Source organism: Macrosteles quadrilineatus, unplaced genomic scaffold (genome assembly GCF_028750875.1).
Source record: "Macrosteles quadrilineatus isolate MER2022 unplaced genomic scaffold, UCM_ALF_1.0 Scaffold_7__1_contigs__length_78375512, whole genome shotgun sequence".
In the NCBI taxonomy this organism is placed as follows: domain Eukaryota; kingdom Metazoa; phylum Arthropoda; class Insecta; order Hemiptera; family Cicadellidae; genus Macrosteles; species Macrosteles quadrilineatus.
In genome coordinates, this window is record NW_026542600.1 from 42959304 (window position 1) to 42986775 (window position 27472).

Below are 27472 nucleotides of genomic sequence, written 5' to 3' on the forward strand. Positions count from 1 at the left end.
ATTGGAAATTTCAGACAAGAAAACTGATTGTTTGCATAGCATCAGAGAGGATGGTTCCCTCGTTTAAAATTCTAATAGTTTCCAACCTTTAAAATGTCTGTAAACAAAAATAGTAGAAAAGGTACACCTTTGAGTTGTATAGTTTTAGATGATTTTAATTAAAATAACAGTAACATAACTTGATAATAATTGCAAATATATGTTAGAAAAGATATCTTCCATAAACTTAGTGCCGGTAACCGAGGAAACATAATATTGGCAAACTCAAACTAAAAACAGTAATCATAGAAAACTTTTAAACTATTTTAAGGGGTTGAAGAAAAAAGCTGTTTTATAAAAAATATTCCTTCTTTATTTATTGATTGCAAACAAATTGAAATACAAGTACAACATTCATTGTGGAATGGAATTTAGAGTCCAGTAATAAATAATAATATTTACAAATCATTGTTCATCCAATTTGTTGATAAACCATTAAAGAATAACTGACTAGAAGCAAAAATATCACACATGTGCAGCCTTAGATGATCTGCACCAATTTAATTTTTAAAAGACAGTTTTTTTTTCAAAAGATTTTTTTTTCATTTTTGTTTATATGTTTAAAAAAATATATTTATCAAAATATATTTAAGTTTGAACACAATTGGCTTAAGCTTACAGGAGTAATTGCTTTTACATTGTCATCATCGTGAAAAGTCTAGTACATCATTGAAATGTAAATAGGCCTAGGTAGTTAACATTTCTTAGTCATATCACTTAAAAATAAGTTTAACAGAATGTATGTCAAGCAAAAAATTTGAAAGAAGAGCTTTTTTAAAGTGGATACGATTTTCATTTATCTATTTCACAAAGGATTTTTTGCATATGATCCTTAAAATAAGTAATACGAGGGGACCTGTCGCAGATTGCACAATTTAATAGATTTCAAAACTTATTTCTGAGACAAAACGAATTAAATGCAATACTACCCTTTTACTTATGTTTGAAACAGTTGTTTGGTGAATAAAACTGTGAATTTACAATAAATTAAATTTGTTGCTTTAAATCTAGACTAGGCCATAAAGAGCGATTTACCTACCTAAATTAGATAATTTAGAGTTATAAATAAGTAGGCTAGCCTATTTAAAATACATTTTCATAAACTGTTTTGTCTATTGTTTACAATCTCATTCATAATAAATGATTAACAATTTTTAAATGAAAAAAGACTGCAGGGACACCAAATTGCATTTCTTTAAGAAACCAAAAATACAGGGGAATTGTCTATTGTTTATAGTTTAGCCACTCACAAATTGTTCCACAGTAAAAAAATAATTTTTTCTATCGTTTTTTTACAGTGATAATTAATTGGTGTGTCATAAAACATGCTATGTGCTTACAGCTTAAAATAGTGTGTACTTTCAATTTGGCTTTGTTAAAATGCTGGCGTATTTTATAGAAATTAGTTAATTTGCACTAGTAGGCCTACACTCTGTTAATGGCTCAATTCAACAATACTCAATTTTATTTTAAAACAAATGTTCGTTGAGCTTAGCCCACTCCACTGTCCCAGCATAAATAGGTAAAAGGGTGAAACATACAACAGAACCTAATTTTTCCTCGTCTGTCTCTACACACCTCGTTCCAGAGCTGTAAACGCATCTTATAGCAGTGTAGTTTTTAAATATATGCCACCGGTACCCATTTAAATAATGAATAAATATATTACCAGCACCTCTGATTAAGGATAAAATTATAATTATCACATTATAAACTTAAGTTAGTCCTATACATGAATTTGAATAACTAGATGCCCGCCTAAGATCCAAATTGAATAACCACCTTACCAGCATTAGCTTTATGAAGGTAACTCAAAGAATTACTTTTTAGCTTACTGAACTTTCTAACTACTACCATATCAATTTGCAATTTAAAATTCATTTCTTTTTCAAAAATGAAAGCTATGTGGCAACAATTGCTTGACTGAAGTCACCAATACATTTTTTAGGTCGGGCTTAACTATATAAATCGTAACATCTCTGTCCCTTGAAAATTCTGAGATGAATTGTCTACAAGAACCGCAAGGGAAGACAAACTTTTGATCAGGTTCCAAAAGGCCAGAAACTGCCACGGCGGAGAAGTTTGTGTTGCCTTCACTCACGGCCTTAGCCAAAGCTGTTCGCTCTGCACACAAGCTGTCTGGATAGGCTGCGTTCTCTATGTTGCATCCCGTAAAGATACTTCCCTCCTGCACCCTTACAGCAGCCCCAACCTTGAACTGGCTGTACGGGCAGTAAGCAAACTCCCGAGCTTTCACACTCGCCTTCACCAGTTCTTGATCTTCTGAGCCTAAGTGCAAAGTGTGGTTTATTTCCCGTTCTGTGCAGACTGTTAAGCATAGTGTTTTTTTAGGCCTATATTTGAAAATATCACAAAAACTTTAAACAGGAAATTTCTTCTTTTTGAAGAGGGATATTTTTGATTGAATTATAATAATTAAAATAATTCAAAATTTTTTATAATTTTTTGGACGTCTTGGAGACACTACTGTCATTGACTCTACCGTATGTTACAAGTAGGTACTGTGATTGATTGCATGGACTTAATAATATTATGGTCTTCACGGCCGAACCATGTCACATGCGCTGCTTTAGTAGTGGTCCCGTTACTGCCCTGAAGATGTCATCTGCACCCGAGTCAAAATGTCACATTGAATAAGTGACATGGTTTGAACTTATACCAGGATAGTTTGATCAAAAATGTTAGAAATAATACTAGAAACCTTACTACCTGTTCATCTCCTTCGGACTGCAGTTCTGCATTGTGTAGGCCTACCCCCTCCTTATTAATTGTGAGACACAACTTGATTAACTTATTTTATTATTTAAAGATCACTTATTACTTAGATAATTTGTTTTGTTTTAAACAGCTGAATAAGACTATTTAAACCTCATAAAATTACTCTACTTCGAAATTGTGAGCTATTAAGTTAAGTTAGCCTATATGACAAAAATTAAGTTAGCCTATATTATTTTGTAAAGATTACTTTGGTCTTAGCTTATTAATTTCATTTAAACAGGCGAATAAAATTTAGACTCCTTAAAAAAAAAAAATCAAGCATTTTTCCAAATAGGTTAGGCCTAGGACTGCCTACTATTATGATGTTAAAGGTATCTTTTTTTATTTCAATGTAATAATATAAATCAATTAATAAATCAATTAAAATGATAAAAATACAGTATTAATTTCTAATGTTTGGCGTAAGAATGTTTACAATAATTAGAGTGCCAACCAACCTAGAGATGAGAACTCTATAACCTTTTCACTGTTCGTAATTTCAGCCATTATATCAGACTTAATAGAACGAATTCCTCCTGAGTTACTTAGTGTTAAACAACTTAAGTTGATTCCTATAAGGAAAACGTTTTGCTAATACAAAATCAAAGATCCTATTTATCGAATAAGATTCATTTAAAAATCACCACTCCCGTGCATGTTTACATGACATATAGCACATAGCAGACTAAAATTTGATTTAGACTAGATTTAGATAAGAACTAGCAGAAGCTATCAATTAGCAGTACTGCCAATTGTAAAACAGGTTTGCCAATTGTTTTTCGTTTTGGTGATATCACTAGCACGGCCACCTTTAACTAAGGCCGCGGCCTGGTAGAATTGGCAACGTTGCAAGTGGTGTTGTTGAGTGACAGAGGTCCCATAAGATAACATAGCAGACAGGTGACATCAGCTCATTAATTCGCACTTTATTGATTTAAATTTAAATTTATAAACATAAATTTATTAAAATATTGAAAATAAAACATAAAGAATTGAAAACCAAAAAAATATGAATTGAAAATCTATATGTACATTTTAAGCGGAGTCAATATTGCCATATAGTCCAGTAACCAATCTTTCGTAAACACACAAATAGCTGCTTCCAAACAAAACAGCTGTTACAACACCACTTGCGACGTTGCCACTTCGAAGGACGCGGCCTGGAGTTAAAGGCGGCCGTGCCACTAGCCGTTCATATACATGTAATATAAATGAAGACATAGAACACAGTTTTTATTGTGTTTTCACACATTTAAAGTTTTTATGGGTGCATTTCAATTTCCTGACGTCTCAGTTGTCCAAGGTTGATAAGAATTACAAAATATTAAGAAAATCGACTATCCGAGTTTAGTTTGAATCCTAATAATATTTGGCAAAATCAACTGCCCCCCTTCAAAAGAGAGGATAGTTATCCTCAAAATCAACACACTAACTTCTTGCGAATATTTTTTTCTTCAAATATTTTAACTTTTCTCTGCTCATCCTTGCCCCACTTAAGAGATTGTGTTGTCACCGACTATTAGCACGGCCACCTTTAACTCCAGGCCGCGGCCTGGTTGGCAACGTCGCAAGTAGTGTTGTTTAGCGCCAGACGTCCCATTAGATAGCATGGCAGACAGGTGACACCTGCTCATTAATACGCGTATTATTTATTTAAATTTATGAATATATAAATTCATCAACAGTTCAAAAATAAAACACATAGAATTGAAAACTAAAACAATATAAATTAAAAATCGATTTCTGCACATTTGAACTGGAGTGAATATTTTCATAGCCCAGTAACCAAGCTATCGTATTCGAAGAAACACAAATACAATTATTTGACTTCAAACAACACAACTGTAACAACACTACTCTGCAAGGTTGCCACTTCGATGGCAGTGACCTGGAGTTACAGTTGTAAATGTGGCCGACTTGGCCGTGCAACTAGCCAACTTCATCTTATTCTTTGTATCGGTTTGTTGTAGTAGTTACTCGTCGTAGGTGGTACCTTGACTCGCTCCCGTCAAAATGCCGACTATGGTCCCACTTTATTTTTGGCCTGGAACATATTACAGTTCCAAAACGTCTTACCAACTCCTAGCTCTGATCTTCCAGTCATAGAGGACATATGGCATGAAAGAATGGATTCGGTAACCTCAGTTGAACACAATGGTAAATAAGATAACTTTGTATATAATTATACTAATAAGATAATTACTTCAAAACCAATTCTAAACAACTTTTTGTAATAAGGTTTATCTTATGTTTGCCAGGTTCTTATAAAGACTGTAGATTAATGAGGCTCCTGCAGAATCTGGCAAACATAAGGTAAACCTGATTAACTATTCATTGTTCTTGAAACTGGGAATACTACAGTTTCTTTTTACTTCAGGAGAAAGTTAGATTTCGTACCCCACAACCTTGTTTAAGAAAAGATCTGACAGTGGGGTTTATTGAGTGGGGTTTTTTAGGCTTGCGTTATGCATCGTCACAGAAGGGAGGGAGGGGGTTAAAAACGACGAAAAATGCGTGACGTAAAATGTGGACGGCATTAAGGTTAAAAGAGTTGAACATGACACGTGATAAGGATCGCTCGGTATATAAAAGGACAGGATTTCTTTCGAAATTCATGCAAGGTAAAATTAAATTGGACTTTTGTTTTGGTTAGTGGTTACACTACTCACTCATGTTGGTTGCTATTATTGGCCCTTATCCTTCCCAGAGTTTACATAAATGAAATGTGGGATTCTTATCTCAAAACCTGGATTTTTCAACCGTGTGTTGGATCTCTAATGGGATCCTGGATTCATGGATAAAACGGGTTCATTGGCTCAAACACACCTGTTTTTATTTTAAAACTGATAATTTTGTCTTAAAACTAACCTCAATAGATTCAATTATTCCAGAATAGTATGATAGAATCGAATAAATGCTGGGTTCATTCTACGATAATAGCAATGAATACACAAAAGTGAGATTTAGAGCTATTTAAGCATGGTGTATCATGCTGAAAAACATTGACCCTGAAAAGAACCTGGAAATACATGCGGGGTAATACGGGAAATTATCATTATATGTTTTAAAGCGAGTTAAATCGGGATTGATTATATCAACCGGGTAGGTGATATAATATATTGTTTATGTGTACACTGTGATTTAGGGATCGCTGCTCCTTCCTCTTTGCCTCCTCCACCTTGTCTCTTTGCAACCCCCCTTATAACAGTTCGAGGCAGTGTTGCCACTTTTAGGGTAATTACCCTTTTTAGGGTAATTTACTAGTCTTAGGGTAAAGTTTAGGGTAATGGTAGACTTAGGGTAATTTTAGGGTAAAACAAAAAGTTAGCATAACAATGGAAATTTAACTAAAAACATGAAAAGAACATCAACATTTGGCAAAAAACGTTCATTACATATTATCTATGGCCAAACCGTCATATGCAATTCAACCAGTTTAAAAATTGATTGTTATGATGAATTTTTCATAATAAGTTAATCGATCTAATCAATAGTTATTGTGGATTATCTGTTTTAGATTGTATTCAATTCTATAACACGTTAAAATAAAATATTAAATATTATTCATTACTTCTTGATTTTTAATTATGTGATTGAATTGAATTAAACTAGAATTAGTTTACAAATTGTGTTAAAAAATTACTGCTAAGTATAGATTAAAGCTTTGGTGTAGGCCTATATTAAAGAAAATACGATAATTCTTGATTCAATATTTTCGTATATACGATAGAGCTGAATATCGACATTTTCTCCTTCTTTTCGGGTTTTTTGAGAATCGAGTATAATTTTACGTATATTGATTGATATTGGATCCTTATTTAGTTTAATTAACCACCTTATGTAAGATTTATATTATTTTAACAATGTTTTATAGCATTAAACGCAAATATTAACATTTAGGGTAATTTTTAGGGTAACGCAAAGTAGATTTAGGGTAATTTAGGCTAATTTTAGCCCGCCTTTAGGGTAAAATTGCAACAACGAGGTGGCAACACTGATTCGAGGACCGACCGAGGTCCGTCCGCGGTCCGCCATTAAATTTCTTTCAATTCAACCCGTTTCACCATTGTTTCGGCTTTATCTTGTTTGCGTAAATTAGGTCTGAAATTTAAAAAATATCATCTAGTATAAACAATTCTAGTACAAAATGGTGAAATCTGACTTCCCCGTAAGTAAATTAAACACTATATTATCATTAGTTACCTGCCAACTGATATAGAGTCAGGAATAAAACTGTAGTTTAGTTGTCAACTAGGCCTACTAAAACTGTCCTTACTGAAACGTTTTGCACAAGCATCCCGGCTTCGGCATTATTTTGAAAATTTAATTTCTTTCCGGCAAAGTTAATTTAAACTCCTTTTTTTAAAATCAAATCTATTTAGTAGATTTTGTTGCCCATCACTGTAAATCTAGGCATGTGCATTACACTCAAATCTTCTTAATTAGCCCATTTGTAAAAGCTCCTGTGGGCTAACATGAAAGGCCATGTTTTTGCATGAAATTGATATCAGACTCAGATATGCCACAATGTAGGCTTAATTAATTTAATTTGGCCCAGTTAGCCTGGTGTGCTTCCTATACGGTACCGGTAGCCTATAAGTTAGGCCTAGTTGTATTGAGTTTAAATTACTGTGTAGTCCTAGGCCAAGTAAGTTAAGTTAGGTTTGTGGTACCACAAGTGATTTGCTTCTGAACCCTGAAGATAAGATACTTGTGTGAACCTGGCAATAAGTAGGCTAGTGCGTGCGCCTTATAAAATCTATTGCTGGCTGTTTTGCAAAAAAATACGGTCGCGTACCTTACTAATAATGCCACCAGATAGGCTAGAGGACACTTTAATGGACACGGCAGTACCAAGTTTATATACCCGGGAAAAAAGTTACGGTAGTGAAAAAAAGGGGGGTAGGCCTAAAGTCAGCAATAAGTACCCTAGTGCGCCTAGTGCGCGCGCTTAATAAAATCTATTGCTGGCCATTTTGAGGATAAATACATCCGCGTAGGTACCGGTAACTTAATACCAATAATGTCACCAGATAGTGGACACTTTTAAGGGACACGACAGTATCAAGGTTATATACCTGCGGAAAAATACAGCTGCGTACCTATCTAAAGCGAGGTCAATGCCCCGGATCAGTATCGATTTTTCTATCCTGGTGACTTTGGCACACAAGCCGACTGATACATTGGCCTACCTAGATATGTTTGGCTGTGTTCGGTTGCTCTTGGGTTTATCTGTAGCTGACTAGAAAAATCAATACTGTAAGGGGCAGTAACCAACAAATGTTTGGCAATGTTCAGTTGCTCTCGGGCGAGTCCGTGGCTGACTAGAAAAATCAATGCTGTAGAGGGACATTGACCCACAACCTACGGTAGGCCTACGCAATATAAAGGGTGTCCCAATAAGAACGCCGGATTTGAAATGTTAACAAACCATATATATTCATGCTAAATTTACAATATGAAACATGAATCTTAAAGCATAGTATCTCCGATTAGTAATTGAGTATTATGTCTTGTAAGTGTCAACCTGCCAAATACTGACAGGCCCGACATCTCTTGACAAAGTTTTCCGTCATTTTTTCTTACACTTCCTGTTGAATTCCATTAATGGCACGAATCATTTCCTCCTTCAAGTCTTGGATTGGTTGAGGATTATTGGCGAAAACAAACGACTTTAAATACCCTTGGAATAGAACTGAGCCAATTTATTCGAACTTAGAAATCAATCTTCGGACAGATGGATCATTTGGTGCATTGTCCCGGCCGTAAATAGTGCGCAGCTTCCGTGCTTGTAGTGCACTTTAACTATGACCACGCGTTGTTCCGTCGTGTAGCGATTCATGACTACAAATGGGACCTAATACTGATAACATTGCTGATAATTTGGGAATTTATATTGAAATACAGATAAGGATAAGACGCTCCTCAAATCCGGCGTTCTTACTGGGACACCCTTTATTTTATAAAGCGTGCACACTACTTAGGCTATTGGTTATTTTACCCCCTTTTTTGTGACTAACTTTTTTGCCAGGTATAATAACCTTGATACTGCCATGTGCGTATTAGTGTCCTCTATTTGGTGACATTAATGGTATTAAGGTACGCGGCTAATTTTTTCCGCAAAACAGCTAAGTATTGATTGATTTTAGCAGGCGCGCGTGGCACACTACTTATCGCTGATATCTCCACCTCTTTTTTCACAACAAATTTTTCGCCAGGTATATACCGGTAACCTTGATAATGTCGTGTCCGTTAAAGTGTCCTCTGTCTGGTGACGTTATTGGTGCCGGTATTAAGGTACGCACCCGTATTTTTCCGCAAAACGGCCAGCAATAGATTATATAAGGTGCACACACTACTTAATGCTAATTTTAACCCCCCCTTTTTTCACTAACTTTTTTGCCGGGTATAGGCTATAACCTTGATACTGTCATGTCTGTCTAAATGTCCTCTATATAGTGTATATGGTGACATTATTGCTATTAAGGTAGGCTACGGTATATAACCTTGATACTGTCATGTCTGTCAAAATGTCCTCTTATATAGTCTATATGGTGACATTATTGCTATTAAGGTACGCGGCCGTATTTTTTTGCAAAACGGCCAGCAAAAGATTTTAGCAGGCGCGCACACTACTTATTGCTGATTTTACCCCCCCCCCCACCTTTTTCGCCAGGTATATAACCTTGAAACTGTCGTGCCCGATAAAGTGTCCTATATCTGGTGACATTACTGGTATTAAGGTACGCGGCCGTATTTTCTGCAAAACGGCCAGCAATAGATTTCATCAGGCGCGCACAATACTTATTTCTGACTTTACCCCCTTTTGTTTCACAAACTTTTTTGCCGGGTATTTAACCTTGATACTGTCGTGTCTGTTGAAGTGCCCTCTATCTGGTGACATTATTGGTATTATGGTAGGCGGCTGTATTTTTCTGCAAAACGGCCAGCAATAGATTTTATCAGGCGTGCACCACTTACTGCTGATTTTACCCCTCTTTTGTTCACTAGCTTTTTCACCAGGTATAAGACCTTGATACTATTGTGTCCGTTAAAGTGTCCTCTTTCTGGTGACATTATTGTTATTATGGTACGCGGCTGTATTTTGTTGTTTGTTGTGCGCACACTACTTATTGATGAGTTATAGCCAGGTTCACACCAATAGGTAAGATAAACCTAAGTTATTGCCTCGGCCTAGTGTGGGTGAAGGTGTAGCCTACACTTAGTTAACCCTAGCAGTGGCCAACCGTCGCCTGGTGACGGTATGACGTTGATGCTTAGAATGGCCAATGTCGTCTGGTGACGGTATGGGCCGAAATTTTTTTAACGGTAAAAAAACACTTACAATCAACTCAGATGAGAATAATATATATACCATTCGAAAGATCACATTCTGAACTTTCATTTGATTACATAAACAAACCCTGTAGCAGGTATATAACAATGTCACGACGATTAGAAATCAAATGAAATTTTGGCGCGGTACGACTTTTGCAGCCGACACTTGGGAACTGGCAAAACACGTCTTGTTTGGCATTACCCTGCTCGTTTAATTTTCGTCTTGGGATGTTGCGGGTGGTACCACTGGATAGCCATTGATTTTATCTTCATTGTGGTAGTGATATTTATAACTAAATATTGATTGCACAATCGGTACGATTTTATGAAAACAGCTGTTTTCGAAATTTCTAACAAATGGCCAACAGTCGTCTGGTGACAGTATGGAAAATACGAATTATATACAGTGAAAGTTATTATTACTAGTCATATAGTATATCATTTTGAAGAGGAAGAAATTTAGATTCAGAGAGTGGCAGCCCTGCACTCAGGGTTATTTCTGTATGCTCGCATGTAGACGACAAGTGAGTCATTACTGCTACGGTCTGTCAGCTGTCTTGTATTGCCATTGTTTGTTTGTGTTGTTGCCGGTAATAGTTTTATCCGCGATTTATTACTAAATATGTTATTAGTTCGTAGTGTTAGTGTTAGTGAAGTGTTGTGTGTGTGTATAACAGTAATCTTCATGCATAAATATTACTGAATTGTGTGAAATAGTGTTCATAAAAGGTTGTATTTTGTTAGCATCATGTCCTAAAATGACGATTCTGACATTCAGACATTGTTGTACCTATATAATGATATACCCAAGGTGTTATACATTTTTATAAAGGTAAATGAATACACTACAACATGTTTATAATGGTTTGGGGGTAAAAAATTTTGTAAAAAAGTTATAGCCTATACTAAATAGGCCTACTACTGTATTTTGTTAGCATCATGTTCAAAAATGACGATTCTGACATTCAGAGGTGCTATATATGCTATATAATGATTTACCCAAGGTGTTATACATTTTTATAAAGGTAAATGAATACACTACAACATGTTTATATTGGTTTGGGTGTAAAAAATTTGGTAAACAAATTATATAGGCTACTAAATACTGTACACTCCATTTTCTCGAAATGCGCAAAAAATTCAAAGCGTTCTCAAATTGATACATAATCATAGGTGAAAATAACTTTTTACCATCATACTTATGACTTTTTTGGATTCCTTACTTCATTAGCTTTACAAATATGTAGGCTACATATCATCAGCCTACATAATGTTTCACAACACAAGCAAACACTGTAGGCTATAGTTTACACTTATTTGCGGTTTTGCGGTTATTGTATTATTATGTCCCTATTACGTACCTACAAAAAAAAATATGTCTAACATGTTATACATTTTTATGTAGGTAATTGAATACACTACAAGATTATTATGTTGGTTTGAAGTAAACAAATTTGGTACAAAAGTTGTATACTAAGTACTGTGAATTTTTTTCTCGAGAAATCGCTAAAATATAAAAACATTATTTTATATACGTATGTTTATAGGTAAAAAATTATTTTTACCATTAACTTTATGACTTTTTTGGATTCCTTACTTCATTAGCTTTACAAATATGTAGGCTACATATCATCAGCCTACATAATGTTTCACAACACAAGCAAACACTGTAGGCTATAGTTTACACTTATTTGCGGTTATTGTATTATTATGTCCCTATTACGTACCTACAAAAAAAAAATATTTCTAACATGTTATACATTTTTATGTAGGTAATTGAATACACTACAAGATTATTATGTTGGTTTGAAGTAAACAAATTTGGTACAAAAGTTGTATACTAAGTACTGTGAATTTTTTTCTCGAGAAATCGCTAAAATATAAAAACATTATTTTATATACGTATGTTTATAGGTAAAAAATTATTTTTACCATAAACTTTATGACTTTTTTTGATTCCTTACTTCATTAGCTTTTTAAACATGTATATATCATTATTAGTATACACATATATTATAGAACTTTTTACAACATAAACTAACACTGTACGGTTTTAAATTTTTTCGGTTCTCCGTTTGTCATTATATTTCGCCCCAAAAACTTATAAAAAAAAATATTTTCCTAACATGTTATATATTTCTATGTAGGGAATTAAATTGTCTACAAAATGTATATAATGAATTTCCCATAAAAAAATCCGTAGAAAAAAAATGCAGAGGCCGTTTTTGAAATTTAAAAAAAAAAATTCAATTTTTTTTATTTTTTTCACTTTACCGATAAAATACACTGTCTAAATCATTATGATATTACTATTTCTAGATTCTCCTGTTCTTTCCGAACAAAATGAATATGAGGTTGGCTAGGTTTACTTGTACGGTTGAATTTTTACGAATTTTCAAAAAATGGTCTGCAAAATCGCCAAAATGGGTTGGCCATTCCCCACTTCTAACATTGGCCACTGCTAGGGTTAAGTTATCCAGTGTTGTAAGAAATGGAAGCTTTCTTTATCCCTCAAGGTGTCTATCAAAAAAGCTCAAATTTCACGCCATTTTTGGCAGTTTTGCAGACATTTACACAAATCGTTCTAACACATTTTTAAAATCACCAACATGCAGCATATTAAACTGTCTTATTTAATGAAAGTCTAGATAAAATGGGCTAAAACATAAAATTGCTACCTAGCCTATCTGTTAGGTTCAGTAGGTGCAGGTGTAGTATATACGTTCAAATCCAAACAATCAAATCAAACTTATTTTTAAGGTTACGAGACCTGTAAAGTATATTTAGGCACTAATAATTAAAAATTAAAGATAGCCTATAGGCCTACAATTTGTTAAAATTTAATAAGGAATAAGAAAATATAGGACTAACTTACATGTAGCCTAGGCCTAATAATAAAATAAAATAAATATTTATGACGAGATAACCTAAACATGACATTATGTTTCTTACCCTAACCCCATAAGGATACTAAAAAAATTGACTGACGGACATCTCCACTTATCACTCATATTTGTCATATTTTGTTAAAAAAAAAACTCGACGAAATACACCATTTAACTTTTATCAATACCTCCTAATAGTTTTAAGAACAATTTGGAATGATTCTAAACTTAAAATCGTTAGTTTCAATAACCTAAACATCAAAGCTAACAGCAGACAGCAAAGGTGATGAAACCAAACTTTGAACAGATCTTTGCTTCATAACAAAGAGTTAATACATCTGAAACTAGACATTGATTTTAAGCTTAGAATCTGCTCTTTCCGTAGACACAAAATTCAATCCAGTTCAGTAGGCCTACAACTGGAGTTCATTCAGATCGAGTTGTGTAGCGTCTGCAGGTCCAGATAAAGTCGTCGGAATTCCGACGATTGACACTCAAGAGGGTTAAAAAGTGTTACTCAGGCCCCTAAGACTACATTTAATGTCGCGGGTGTACAGTTAAATTAAATATAAGCTAATAGCAATTCAGGTTGTAAGCCTGCCTACCCTTTATAACTAAAGCCTACCCTATTTTGATATGCTATCCTAGGTTAACTTACATTACCCTAACGTATATATGGAAGTAACTTAATAACGTAATAATAATGGGTGTGTTGCTAGCCTAGTGGTTAGCGTCTCAGACTTCGGTGCGGGAGGGACGGGTTCAATCCCCGGCACATCCACAAAACTTTAATGGGTTTGGACCGCTTTCCCTTAAAAGTGTTTGACATAATTTAGAAAAATGCCACTGGCGTAGACACGTGAGAAAAAAAAATAAATAAAAATAACCTTACGATTAATTTAGTAGGCTACTATTTTACTTCAGGCTACCATTAACTTACTTAATTTAGTTCTAGAGGATACATTTCTAAAACCCCTATTGCAATATTGTTTAGGCCTGAGGTATTTACTTGGCCCATTGCACAAGTCCCAAGTCAGATTAAACCTAAATCTGGCAATGGCCCATGTGCGGACCACCGTTCACGGATCAATAAGAATAAGAAATTTAGGCCTATTGCCATTGACCATTTGGTTAAAATTACATAAACTAAGAATAATAATAAACAGATACATATAATATAGATATACATGTCAAACGACATGTTGTGTAACAACAACAAAAAGTAGCCAGAAAACTATTAAAACTGTTATGAAATTTAACACAGTCTGAAAGATCTAATACTGGGGATAAATTTTCATACCTTTTGTCGTAGGTGTTGATAACTAACTTATCCAGCAATAATCAAGTTATATTTTGCCACAAACCCTGCAACAAAAATGTACATGATTTGAACTAATATTCGGCCAGCGGACAAAATTCATGAGTTTGTAACAAACAACAGGGTAGCCAACTTTCCTGTTAAAGGGAACATTAATTATTATCGATAGGCTAATTTTTTTATACAGTATATCAATATTTTTGTTTTCCTGTACTATCCATATTCCTTCTGTTTTAATATCTTCAAACAAACACATAAGTTACAAACTGACAACTGGTCTTGTTTATACTAAAATATATATATATATAGGCCTATGGATTAAGAAATGAAACTGTTAAGCTAACCTAACATAACCAGGGTGTCTACCGGTCACAAAAGTAACGAAATAGGCTAGTCGCTATTTTTTATGTAGGCCTATAGTCACGAAAGTAGGCCTAACAAAAAAATAACAAAATTCCATATGGCGGTAACGAAAATCTTGACGACTGCCGAGCCCAGATAGTTTTCAAATGATAGATCGTGATTTCGCAATTTGTAGGGTGCCAAAAGTCAAGTAACTGTCCCGTTGTTCCGTTCTAGACCTAGTACAATCGCGTTTTTAACCCTTCCAGCTGCCAGATGTTTGAAATATTTAATTCCAAATTTCGCAAGTATTAGCCTATAAGCTTTTTATTACGTTAAAGAAGTAAAAAAACTTTTCCGTTTTGTACAGGTTAACTTAACCCTTCCCGGACGGGCAAATATGTGACATAGAATGAGAAAAAATTATAGGAAAAAATAAAAATTAATTTTCCTTATTTGTATTTTGTTATACAAGTATACTTAAGATAAACACATGGAACACTTCATACTGTCAAAATAATTTTTTACTCGTTTTTAACTATACGGATATATCCCCTACCCGTCCGGGGATGAGTAGAAAAGCAGCGGATATATCCGCCACCCGTCTTTGAAGATATGACCATGACAACGTTAGGCAATAAATAAGGAACAATATGTAAACAATAAATAAAACACACGCGAAATGCCGAGGGGGGAGTGTAGGAGAGGTGCGTGGTGCGCGGAAGAGGGGGAGGTGCGGGAGAGAGAGGGGGGAGTGTGGAAGAGAGCACAGCCATGGAAAGAGCAGGAAAGTGGCGCCTTGGTATCGCGAAAAATCTGGTTACTGCTCAAGCACCTGCCAGTCAGTCTGAAGAGAAGGCGGATATATCCGCTTCCCGTCTGGAACATAAAAAAACCATAAGCGGATATATCCGCCACCCGTCCTTTATCGCCAAAGATTTAGGCGGATATATCCGTCACCCGTCCAGGAAGGGTTAAGGATAAAATAAGCTTATCAAATATATTTTCAGGAATTAAGACTATTTATTTAGTTTCTCTTATATTAAACATTTTATTGTGTTTCAGGCCTCTGGGAAGGAGCCCGAACATGTTCGTAAATTGTTTATTGGTGGTTTGGATTATAGAACGACTGATGATTCCTTAAAGGCACACTTTGAAAAATGGGGTGAAATTGTTGATGTAGTGGTTATGAAGGACCCAAAAACTAAAAGGTTGGTTATTAATTTACTACTTAGGCTGGACGATTGTGGAGAGGAATCATTTACAACATTACCATTATTTAGAGGATTAAAAATGTTATTGGATGCTTTGGTTATCCTTTGGAAAGTAAATTTTACATTTTGAGAATGCAGAAGTATTACTTTTTTTAAATTTGTTGAACATTTAGCATGTCTTCTATTATTGAATCTTACGCAAACCTAAATTTTTTTAGGATATTCAATCTTTGTGATTTTAGTAATATCAATAGAAAACACAGTTGCTTTAAGAAGACAAGAGGTCTGTCTTTTTTAGAGCCTACATTTTTTATTGAAGCCGGAAAATATGCTTTACAAGAGGATAATTTGAAAATAACAAAAAACAATTGTAACATATCACGACTATTCTTCACAAAAATAATGAAGCTATGAATGTTATAGTTACCGTATTTTTTATACAGTATTGAGTTTAAGCGTTCGCTTGAACTTTTTCTACAATGAAGTGTCCCGCTTGTCTTGTGTTCTGAACATGTCCTGATCTCGTTGATAAATTGGCAAGGTTTTTCTATATACTTTATTTACATATATAATTTATATTGTTTTTTTTTATGTAACTAGAGTCTAATCTTAATGTATAATATGTATGAATATTTCCTTCTGCCATTTATTTGAGCTGTAATCACTGTTAACTTTTTAGGTCTCGAGGATTTGGATTTATAACCTACTCTCAAGCGTCAATGGTTGATGAGGCCCAAAACGCTCGCCCCCACAAAGTTGATGGGAGAGTTGTTGAGCCCAAAAGAGCAGTCCCCAGAACTGTAAGTTTGTCAACTTTTAAAATTAAAAATACACAAATTAATGTGAATGGTTTGTACAAAAACAAAAGAATAGGTAATCTATAATGTTGGTTCAAGTTACCTGTTTTATATCAGTGGATTAATTATCAGCTTAAAATTTGAATGAATTTGATGGCTTGTTTTCAAGCGTCCAGAATCATGTCTTCTGTTCAAGGTCAAGGAGAAGTTATTTATCAAGTTTTGTTTTGCATCTTGCTAGGAACACACATTTTATCCATAAAAAATGTCAAAGGAAATTTTGCAAGAGTTTTACCAAATACTTGACTTCAGAAAGATCTTAAATCATGAAGAAAGATCTTTAGAAAGATGATTGAACATTATCAATCTGATGTTAAACAAAAATCAAAAGTGAGAGATAACAGCAATAAAAAAGATTGCTGAGCCATTTGTCTATATATTGTTTATATTGTACAGCCTACTATATTTGTCTATTATATTCTGAGATCAAAAATATCAAAATGCTATTAAACTTCTTTATTTAATGAAAATTCCCCATTTATCCTCTGCATAATCTGCATAATATATAATAGGCCTAAGTAGAAAATATTAAAATATTAATTTAAATTTATAAACTTTTTCTTTGCACCTTTCAAATACATAAAATCTTGATAACAAGAACACTAAAAAGGTTCTTGTCACAATCGCCATCACATTCATTTTGTTTGGAGTAGGAGTCAGATTGTTTGCCAGCTCAAACCGAAACATTAATCCTCCTTCTTACTGCCTTTTAATCTTGTTTTCCTACTGTGTAGGTTCTCATTACTTCTGAGTGTGTTTCTAGTTCCGAATACCGACTGATCAAACACATAAGCTCTGGTTTTTGTAATAACATGAAACTCGATTTTATAGTGACAATCATCATCATTCATACGTTCATGGGGAACGCAAAACATATTGGCTTACTAAAATGTGTCAACTTACAGATTGTGTGTGAACAAGTAATTTTGTTTAATTAACAAGTAAATTTTGAGTGTGAAAAAAATCCCTGGTTGGAATGAGTTGACTGGTTTTACGGCTGTTTTGAATCAAATTAAAAAATTAAAATAAATTAATAATTGTATGTGTAGCTGAGTTTGGAAAAATCTTTGGTCCAAGCTCAAATACGTTGGGAAATTTTTTGAAACAGATAAACAGTAGGTATAAGTTTATAATTCAGGCAGGCATAACATGTCACAAGTTTTGTATCATTTTTGTGCTTAAGATGTAAGGAAGTTGTTTAAAATACTTAACAGTTTGTAAAACCATGTTTAAAAAATAGGGATGGACGGGTCCCGAAATTTCGGGAATTTTTTGGGAAAAAAATATTCCCGATTATCGGGACGGGATTACATTTGACTCGGGAATTTTTCGGGACGGGATTTGGTCCGATCGTCGGCGATTTTTCCGCTTCGCGAGTGCCGATAACACCGTTATTGCGAGCGATAGGTCCGCGAACGCAAGAGACGAAGTCGATTCGACGATTACGCCGTGACCGCGGAGTCATAACGACGATCGCCCCGTGGCCGCGATTATTGGACCGACGATCGCACCGTGACCGCGAGTCATACCGACGATCGCGCTGTGACCACGAGTCATACCGACGATGACGCCGTGACCGCGAGTCATACCGACGATCGCGCCGTGATGGCGAGTCATACCGACGATCACGACGTGACCGCGGAGTCATACCGACGATCGCGCCGTGACCGCGGACTCATGCTGACGATCAAGCCATGATCGCGAGTCATACCGACGATCATGCCGTGACCGCGAGTCATACCGACGATAACCCCGTGACCGCGAGTCATACCGACGATCGCACCGTGACCGCGAGTCATGACGACGATCGCGCCGTGACCGCGGAGTTCAGCTGACGATCGAGCCGTGATCGCGAGTCATACCGACGATCATGCCGTGACCGCGAGTCATACCGACGATAACCCCGTGACCGCGGAGTCATACCGAGGATCGCGCCGTGACCGCGATTCATACCGACGATCGCGCCGTGACTGCGAGTCATGACGACGATCGCGCCGTGACCGTGAGTCATACAGACGATCACCCCGTGACCCGCGAGTCACAAGTTTCTATAGGTACCTGTAAATTACCCATTTTTTGGTTTTTATAGATCAGTGCCACAAATGGTAAAAATTGATTTCGTATGTCTTTTTTGGTAACTACAATACAGTACTTTCTTTTTATGCACAGAAAAAAATCCCGTCCCGTCCCGTCCCGAAAATCAGGAAGGAAATAAAAATCCCGTCCCGTCCCGTCCCGAACTAAAAATTCAATCCCGTCCATCCCTATTAAAAAATATTTATTTCCAAGATTGTGGTGCCATTTTTACAAAATTTTGCTTCAAGTAAAAAAAATTACTAGGTTTTAAAACGATCTGGTTGTAAAAAATATACATGATATGTTAAAAGATTTTGTGAACATTCTAAAAACGCCATTGAAAATATCATTATGTTAGTGAGATTTTAATGGCAATGTCAAGGAAAAAATAATAATAAAAATGCCTGTTTCTGGAAAGAGGATTCAGATTTTTCACTGTCCAAATTGTGTATTTTATATGCATAATAATGCCCATAAATCTTTAACACTGGTTATCAAACACCCATATTTGTCTGTTCATTTATGTTGCTTTGCAGTAGAGATACTGTCTGGAAAACACAGGAATAAATTTTCTGGGGATCTTAGTCAGTAAAAAAAACTTGTTCTCTTCTCTTACTACATATAAGTTATACACATTTTCTCTTAACATACTTACTAATTCTCTACAACAGTTTTTTGCCTGAATTAGATAAATGCATTAGGCCTACAAATGGAGCAGTAACAATTTGAATGTTTGTTGATAGATGGGATACTGACAAACACCTGGGTAGGATGAAGGATTTATTTTGAATTGTTTTATATACACATTGTCAGTCATATAAATTAGAATGGGATGGCATAGATGGGCAATATTCATTAGCCTAAACATATTGTGATTTTTTAATATAGTTGCTGCAAAGTTCTTTAAGTGTTGGTGGTCCTAATCCTTATATTATGTATTTATCACAAACACAGGAAATAGGAAGGCCTGAAAGTGGAGCAACTGTCAAAAAACTGTTTGTTGGAGGACTGAAGGAAGACCACGAGGAACAAGATCTGAAGGAGTATTTCAGTCAGTTTGGAAGTGTAGTTTCTGCCACAATTGTGTCCGAAAAAGAAACGGGAAAGAAGAGAGGGTTTGGATTTGTGGAATTTGATGATTACGACCCGGTTGACAAAGTTTGCTGTAAGTCTTATACATCTGCTGTTTATGTTTAAATTAATGTCTCTTAAAAATTAAAACATAACTGAGATATAGGCCTACTAGGTATATAAATATTAATAATATAATATTATATATTACCAACTCATATTATAATACTATAATAATTATAGTAGTCTTACTGTTTCTTTTTATTTCATTTCATTTTAAAACCTGTTTTAAGAAGTAATTACTGTGTAAAATGATAAAGGTTATCTAAGGTTCTAGTTAAAAACTCTATTTTTGCAAAATGTTCTTTTCCTAAATAAAATAATCTGGGTTCAATCGGTTTATTACCGAACTTACCCAATAGGGAAGAAACTGTTACTGTAGGATCAGTAAGCCATCCAGGGATTGATTCACTTTTTTCTTTTTGATGTCCCCAGGGGCTAAAAACACTATTCGTTCAAATTGTTACACATGTATGCAAGGAGCAAAAAAGTTTCAGGAAGGATAAATATTAAAACTAATATAATGGTTTAATTTAGGGATGGACGAGATTGGAGTTTTAGTTCGAGATGAGACGAGATTTTTTATTTCTCATAAAATTTCGAGACGGGATTTCCCTTCTCATACACAACGGGAAATGCACGTTCAAAATTTTTACCTGATTTTGTAACATTGTTAGATGACTGTTTAAATACAAAAATAATGATAATAGGGCAAGAATATTTACAATCTTTTATTAAAAAACATCAGCATAACATTTTTTTATTAATCACGCCTAACTTATTAAAAATTCCTACGATTAGGAAACATAGTGATATCAGTTACTTATCCTAAAATAAAATAAATCATAAAATAAAAGCAATATTATTTTTATAATATAATTACTTGTTTTGACTTTTTATAGTAATAAAACATTACTCACAATGCTTACACTTAACAAAACTTCTCAAATGTTATTAAAGTAATATTATTAAAATAATTGAAGTAATATTTACATTTAAAGAATTAATTAAATAAGAACGCCTTCGCAAAGGAAACACAACTACAACACGCTCCTGTATTGCGGGTATTGCATCAACTTTCTGCAGGCGTTTTTAATTTTTTTTTAATTCTCGTCTCGATAAAAATCTCGGCCAGAAAGAAATCTCGTCTCGTGTAACAAGATTTAAAATTTCCCGAAATTTCGAGACTTGACCATCCCTAGTTTAATTACCTTCAGTCTCCAGTTCAAAATAAGTCAATATTATTAAAAAGTTGATGGATTTCTGTTTGAGAAGAATTTCCATTAGGCTAAATAGATGAGTTTGGGTTTGCAGCGTTCTATTCTACTCATAAGCATAAGGACCTTAAATATATTTGCATATCAACCTTTGCTCACATTTAAGAATCTCTTCTGATTCCAAGCTTTTATGACCAGTAGTTTTGTTCCAAGTAAGCCTATTTTAACTCTTTTTTTTTCAAAATTATTTTTGTCACGGGACTTTTTTGCCACCCTGTTGTTATACATATAGATGCTTGCAAGACAAAGGGGTACAAGTACATAAAATAATGAGTACTTATCAAGTTGGCTCTTGATAATCCGACTTTTACTAGTCCGACACCCTCGGTAGTCAAACACACCATAGGGTGGCGGTGTAGTACTTTAATACAGAACTGTGCTGCACTGTACAAGTGTTTCACGTCGTGACATGCGACTGTCTATTTCCAGCTGTCACAATTACCACTACCATTACCAAATCTTTGATTGTAGCCCATCTTTGGATAATCGCGTCAATTACATTTCCGCATACAGTACATAATACACTATTTACATTGAAATTAATTTCACAAAATAAAAACTTTCTGTGGCCAAAGCCGCAAGGAGCTCTTATAAGTTGGTGAAGCATTTCAAAAAATATTCTTTGACAGAGTAATAAGTCTATTTTTAAAAATCCAATTCCAGACTCTTGTTTTAAACTGCCCAATTGGATGGATCTTGACTGGGTGAGGCAGAGCATTAAACATCTTAAGGACAAGCACTGGGTTGCTATCTTTCGTCAAACTTTGTGTCCAATATTATTTTAAATATGCTATGCGACACTTGATATTAGGTTACTTTGTTTGATGACATTATGGTCCTTAAACCCGTAGAACTTTGTGTATAGGTAATTATTTAAAGGGTTTAGAAATACTTAAAAAATTTGCTTGATGTGATTCATTTTAAATATATGAATGCTGTTGAAGATGAGCTCTAATAAGCTTGAAATTATGTAGGCATTACAGCATGAAATTCAAGTCATACTTTAGTACCAAACTTTTTTTAACAGCTTTTTGTTGCGTATGTAACTCAGTCAGGTGTAGAATCTCTGATCTTAGTTTTCTGTTCAGTGCAAGGATCACACCAATTGAAAGGAAAGCGCATTGATGTGAAGAAAGCTCTGAGCAAGGCAGATATGGCCAAGATGTCACAAGACAGACAAGGTGGAGGAGGTGGGAGGGGAGGGAACCAGGGACCTTGGGACAACCGAGGTGGTAACAACTGGGACGGCGGAAACAACTATGGAGGCGGCAGTGGCTGGGGTGGTTAGTATTGACCTTTCTATTCTGTGATTGAAGTCGTGGGGTCGTCACAAATTGGCAATGTTTCCAAATTTGTTTTCATCAAACTTATATTAAGTGAACCGATTTAATGAATTGTTAGATAAATATTAACTAATAAACCGTTGGATTCAATAAAAAAATGAAACTCATAAAACAATTAAACAAATACAAAGCTAATTTCTAATCTCACAGTATACAAGATATTTAAATTACAATCTCTTTGGCATTTGAAAAAATATTTTGAGGTGGTAAATAACTCTTCAGCAGCTGTTTGAAAATAACAAAATTAACATTGCTCTTATGGCGGCAAATCCAAGATGGCCGTTAGCTTCCATAGACTCCCTTAGAAATACATTCAAAATAACAAACAACATTTAAAATAACTTACAACATTTCTAATCTAACAGTATACTAGATATTTTCATTATAACCACTTTGGTGTTTGAAAAACCATTTTGGATGATAATTAACTCTTCAGAAGCTATTTGAAATTATCCAAGATGGCCGCTAGCATCCAAGGACTCTTAATTCCTAGGTTTGTTCTTTTGTGGCCCTCAAAGTCAAAGATTAATAACTTTGTATAGCCTACTACTCAGCAACATTTAACTTTCCCCACTTGCTATTGTTTAAGATATATATGATAACCTATACATCAGTGATAGAATCTATACTTTCTATCAAAAGGCATCAGTCAAGCAACTCGCCAATGGTTTACCTGTCCAATTCCAGGATCAAGGCTTTCAGACACTTATTTTTTTTCAAAATTATTTGATTCACAATCAATGTAATCTAGTTATATTATGATGTAATTTAGCTAAAAGATCTTGAGTAAGAATGTTTGGTTAATTTGGGTAAGTGTTAGTTGCACACTGTCTACGAATTTTGTAACAGCTATAGTGAACCAGCTTGACTGTAACTATGGCCAAAATTGCTTGTAAGTGTGGATCATAAGATATTGTGCTGAAATTTAAAATCACTATCTGATAATGCTGGTGAATCTAAAATTGCTCATTAATTATAGGAGTGAGTTAGTACAATGGATTAATGATTTGTTCTTGCACTTATAAGTTATAGGCTAACATTAATGAAAAATGTTCAAATTCAGGCAACTCTGGGCCATGGGAACAGTCTCAGCCGATGAGTGGAGGTGGTTGGAATGCTGGTGGTGGTTATGGCAACCAGGGTGGGGGCCAGTGGGGTGGCAATGATGGCTTCGGCTCCAACTACCAGCAAGGCTACGGCGGAGGCCCTGTAAGGGGCAATGCCAACACCAACCCCAGAGCAACTCCCTACAGTGGAGGTGGTGGTAAGTCATTGTTAAATTTTGATAGAACTTCATTTAAATATTTTATCCCCCCTTAACACCCATTTTAATAGTAGTTTATTTATTATGTAAACAATTTAGTTTCATTAAAAAGATACCCTACTAATAAGATATTTTAAGGCCTCCATAAGCCCTTAGACAAGGAAAAAGTTTTCCTCTAGGTTAGGTTGATGATCGAGGGAAGTAATTCATTATTCTAAAATCGACAATTATCAGAGAAATATTTGAGGGTATTGTTTAAGTATACACTTGTTGAATGTCACTATACTATTGCATAGTTGTCATCATCGGCCAATGTTTTGTTTCAGGCGGTTATGGAGGAGGAGCCACTGGTGGATATAGTGGAGGTGGTGGCAACTTCAACCAGAGGAGATATTAAATCCACATTCTTCCTAAGTGCAGGTATGTTTTAATATTTTATTTTCATATAAGTAATATTTTATAATAAACATTTTTTTTTACGTAACTTGACAGTTAATATTTTAATGGAAAGCCAAAACGCTGATTTCAAGTGATAGGGTTCAGCTAGCTTACCTAAACTCTATCCCTTAATAAAGAAATAAATTATACGTAAATAACTACAAACACAGCATCAATCCATTATGGTTACTGATCAGATCAATCAACACTCAACAAATTTGTTTCAGGAGTAAAATAGTTGTTGCCCTGATTTGATATAATAATAACATCAGTAAATTTAAACAAATAAAACCTCAAACGCATTTTTACATATCATAATTAAGTAAAATTGTAATAATCGTAAGACAGTTTTAAAATTTCTTAGCTTTAACAGGTCTTTTTACAGAAAACTAAATAAATTGAAGAAAACCCTTGTATTCTCTATTATTTGGTTTCCTTTTGTTTTATCCTTTTTTTAGACCTTGGAGATTACACATTTTTAAGGTACGTTTTGCTTTGAATATCTGCCACTACCTCTCAGTAAATCATTGATTGCTACTCATAGTGGTTGGTTTCACAGTATAAGCTTTCCTCATCTTATTTTACTTTTGTAGTTGAATGAATTTCTGAGGTAAATTTTTGGGTCGAGCGTCTGCAGTGTATTGCTCTCAGTTGAATATATGTGAATAGTCGAAGATGCTTGTAAAATATCGTCGGATGGATTAGAAAATAATGAGTTGTCAGATTTCGTAACAGTGTCAAGAAGCAGAAAACATTCTCACGAGTGTTGTTTTTAAAAATATAATTAATACTAATTTACAGGAAATCAACGCAAAATTTCAAGAGTATTCAGGTTTAAACATTCTGTGATTCACAACAACAAAAATAAAGCAATACGTACCATAAAAACCATTAAATGAATTTATTAACCATAAAATTAAAGTAGTATTGAATTAACATAAAATCTGCCTGGATAGGTCTGTAAAAAAGATATTTATTTTTATTATATTTAGTTTTCGGTTTAGCCTAGTATTAATAACAGTCAGCTTTTCAGTCACGTACAGTTCTGTATTCTTAACTAAACTATTTTTTTGTGAATTAGAATTTTTTGTAACACCTCTGAGATTTAACATAGGCTAATAAATATTTTACTTGAAAAATGTCTCCTCCAAACTACTTCACATCTAAATCTCTTAGGTACCCAATAAAAAAAATATTTAGCAAATTTATGGGGAAAACTAAGTTCATACAAGCAAATGTGCAGGTAAACATTTATCTAGTAGTCTAAGACCCAAAGGAACCAGACATGTAATTCTGTTGGGTACTAAACTATGGGATCTCATAACATTCAAGTGAGTTTGTTATAATGAAATATAAATTATGTATGAGGGATAGGCTCATTGTTCTATATTTTAAAAGCAATTGAGAAAACAGTTAACTATTAGGCCTACTACTAGCTATCACTTAACCACCATTTATTTTTTCACTTAATAATAGGCCAACCAAAGTGTTAATAGGAAGAGCAGGCTTACTTTTGCACTAGGTCGGCTTCATCCAATGGTTATACACTTAGTTACACAAAGTAGAAATATTTCATAGTCACTTAACACTTGATAGCAGGTTATGTAGTGCCAACCAGTTGAGATATAATTAACATTTGTATTTTACTTGCAACATTTAGGTGTGTCCAGAAGTTCCAAGTTGAAGTTAGGCAGATGACAGATAAGGCAGGCAAGCTAGGACCTGGACAGTCTAGGAACATCAGCATTTAGGAACTCTCCACTCAACTCTCTTTGTACAGTCTTAACGATATAATTAATCTTTTATATAATAACTTATATTCGGGAGTCCCTAGTCCCTATTTCATAACACATGTGCTGTGTTATAATTTTACCTTTATTTTTTTAAATTTGTTCAATGTGAAGTTTTGAAGATCTCTGTTGTTTTGATGCAGTATTTATAGATTAGGCCTAACTGGAGATGTGTAGGTTATCACGTTCGCTACCGTGTTTCAACCGATGTTGAAACCTATTTTTAACTCACTGGCCAAGAGAATATACTTTGTTTATCTAACAGTATTTGGAGCTCTGAGTGCATGATGCTGTATCTCCACCTCTACCATTGACTGTCTTGTACTCACGCTGATTTCTGCTAGGGATATCAAGTACTTTTAGATTAGTTTACCACCCATGTACATATTTCTTGATAGTCATGAACAGCATTATCCGTGATACTCGCATCAGAATAGATAAGCCGAGCACCATCATGAGATAAGGATCATTTATTGCGTTTATGAATGTAATGCAAGATTTTAGTTAAATGAACTTTTAGTTTGGTATAGGCTATATGAAAAAATATAGCATCCCTGTATGTTTACCAATGTGTTTGTGCTAGACTTATAGAGTTTACATGGATGATTTGAAGTTGATGGCAGTTGACAATTTTGGTATAGGCATATCTATTCTACATTCATAGTTCGCATTTGATGTCGGTAGCGAACGTCTTTAGTGTTTTGTACGATTATTTCCTGACATATTGGTGTGATAGATATTTTCAAATGTGAGGTTCAAAATTAAAATATATAAACATTTACATGTAACTATTAAGTAGTTTTATTCCACCTTACATTGTATTTAGGGACCAAATAAATTATTTAGATATAACTAAAAATCTTCATTTTATTTTTCTATATTAGAGATAAGACAGTTCCAACAATGAAATTACTAAAGCATTATTTTTGGTTTTTTTTATATACGAGATAAACATGAAGTAGTAAAAAATGTTGATCATATAAAAAATATTTTGCCAGGCTTTAATTTGCGCAGTTCAAAATCTGTATATTATGGAGCCTAGTATTCTTAATGTTATGACAGCTTCAAGGTAAGATTATTTATAAAAAAAAAACTCTTAATGATTTATTTAACATTAAATTCTATAATTGCATTCATGTCCAAAAGACCTCAAGCAAATTGAAACTTGTCTACATGATAGCAGATTTTGTAGGCCAAATATTAGCATTGACTACTGGATACTAAAGTAGACGACACATGTATATGGACCAGCTGTCACCTATGTTTTATGTTTTATCAAAACAATAACAGTTGTGTGAGCCAGTCACAGAATGCGCTAGTGCCTAAAATGATATTTTCTACCTTGATTTTGGTTACTGACATAGTTTATGGGTCATAACAGT

The 27472-nt window shown here is 34.4% G+C and overlaps 2 protein-coding genes across 2 annotated transcripts; one reads left to right on the plus strand and one right to left on the minus strand.

Moving 5' to 3' along the window:
* Nucleotides 1-329: 329 nt before the first annotated feature.
* LOC128998674 (cytidine deaminase-like) lies at nucleotides 330-3497 on the minus strand. The gene is made up of 2 exons (XM_054424906.1): nucleotides 3276-3497; nucleotides 330-2328 (listed from the first exon to the last, which is right to left on the minus strand). The coding sequence occupies exons 1-2, from the start codon at nucleotides 3322-3324 to the stop codon at nucleotides 1928-1930; spliced, it is 450 nt and encodes a 149-aa protein (XP_054280881.1). The 5' UTR covers nucleotides 3325-3497; the 3' UTR covers nucleotides 330-1927.
* A 3337-nt stretch (nucleotides 3498-6834) lies between these two features.
* On the plus strand, nucleotides 6835-26881 carry LOC128998361 (heterogeneous nuclear ribonucleoprotein A1, A2/B1 homolog). Its single transcript, XM_054424465.1, has 8 exons — nucleotides 6835-6985; nucleotides 15766-15911; nucleotides 16594-16714; nucleotides 19802-20012; nucleotides 22344-22538; nucleotides 23662-23862; nucleotides 24189-24282; nucleotides 25961-26881. Exons 1-7 carry the CDS (start codon nucleotides 6965-6967, stop codon nucleotides 24257-24259), a joined length of 966 nt encoding a protein of 321 aa, XP_054280440.1. The 5' UTR covers nucleotides 6835-6964; the 3' UTR covers nucleotides 24260-24282; nucleotides 25961-26881.
* The last annotated feature ends 591 nt before the right edge of the window (nucleotides 26882-27472 follow it).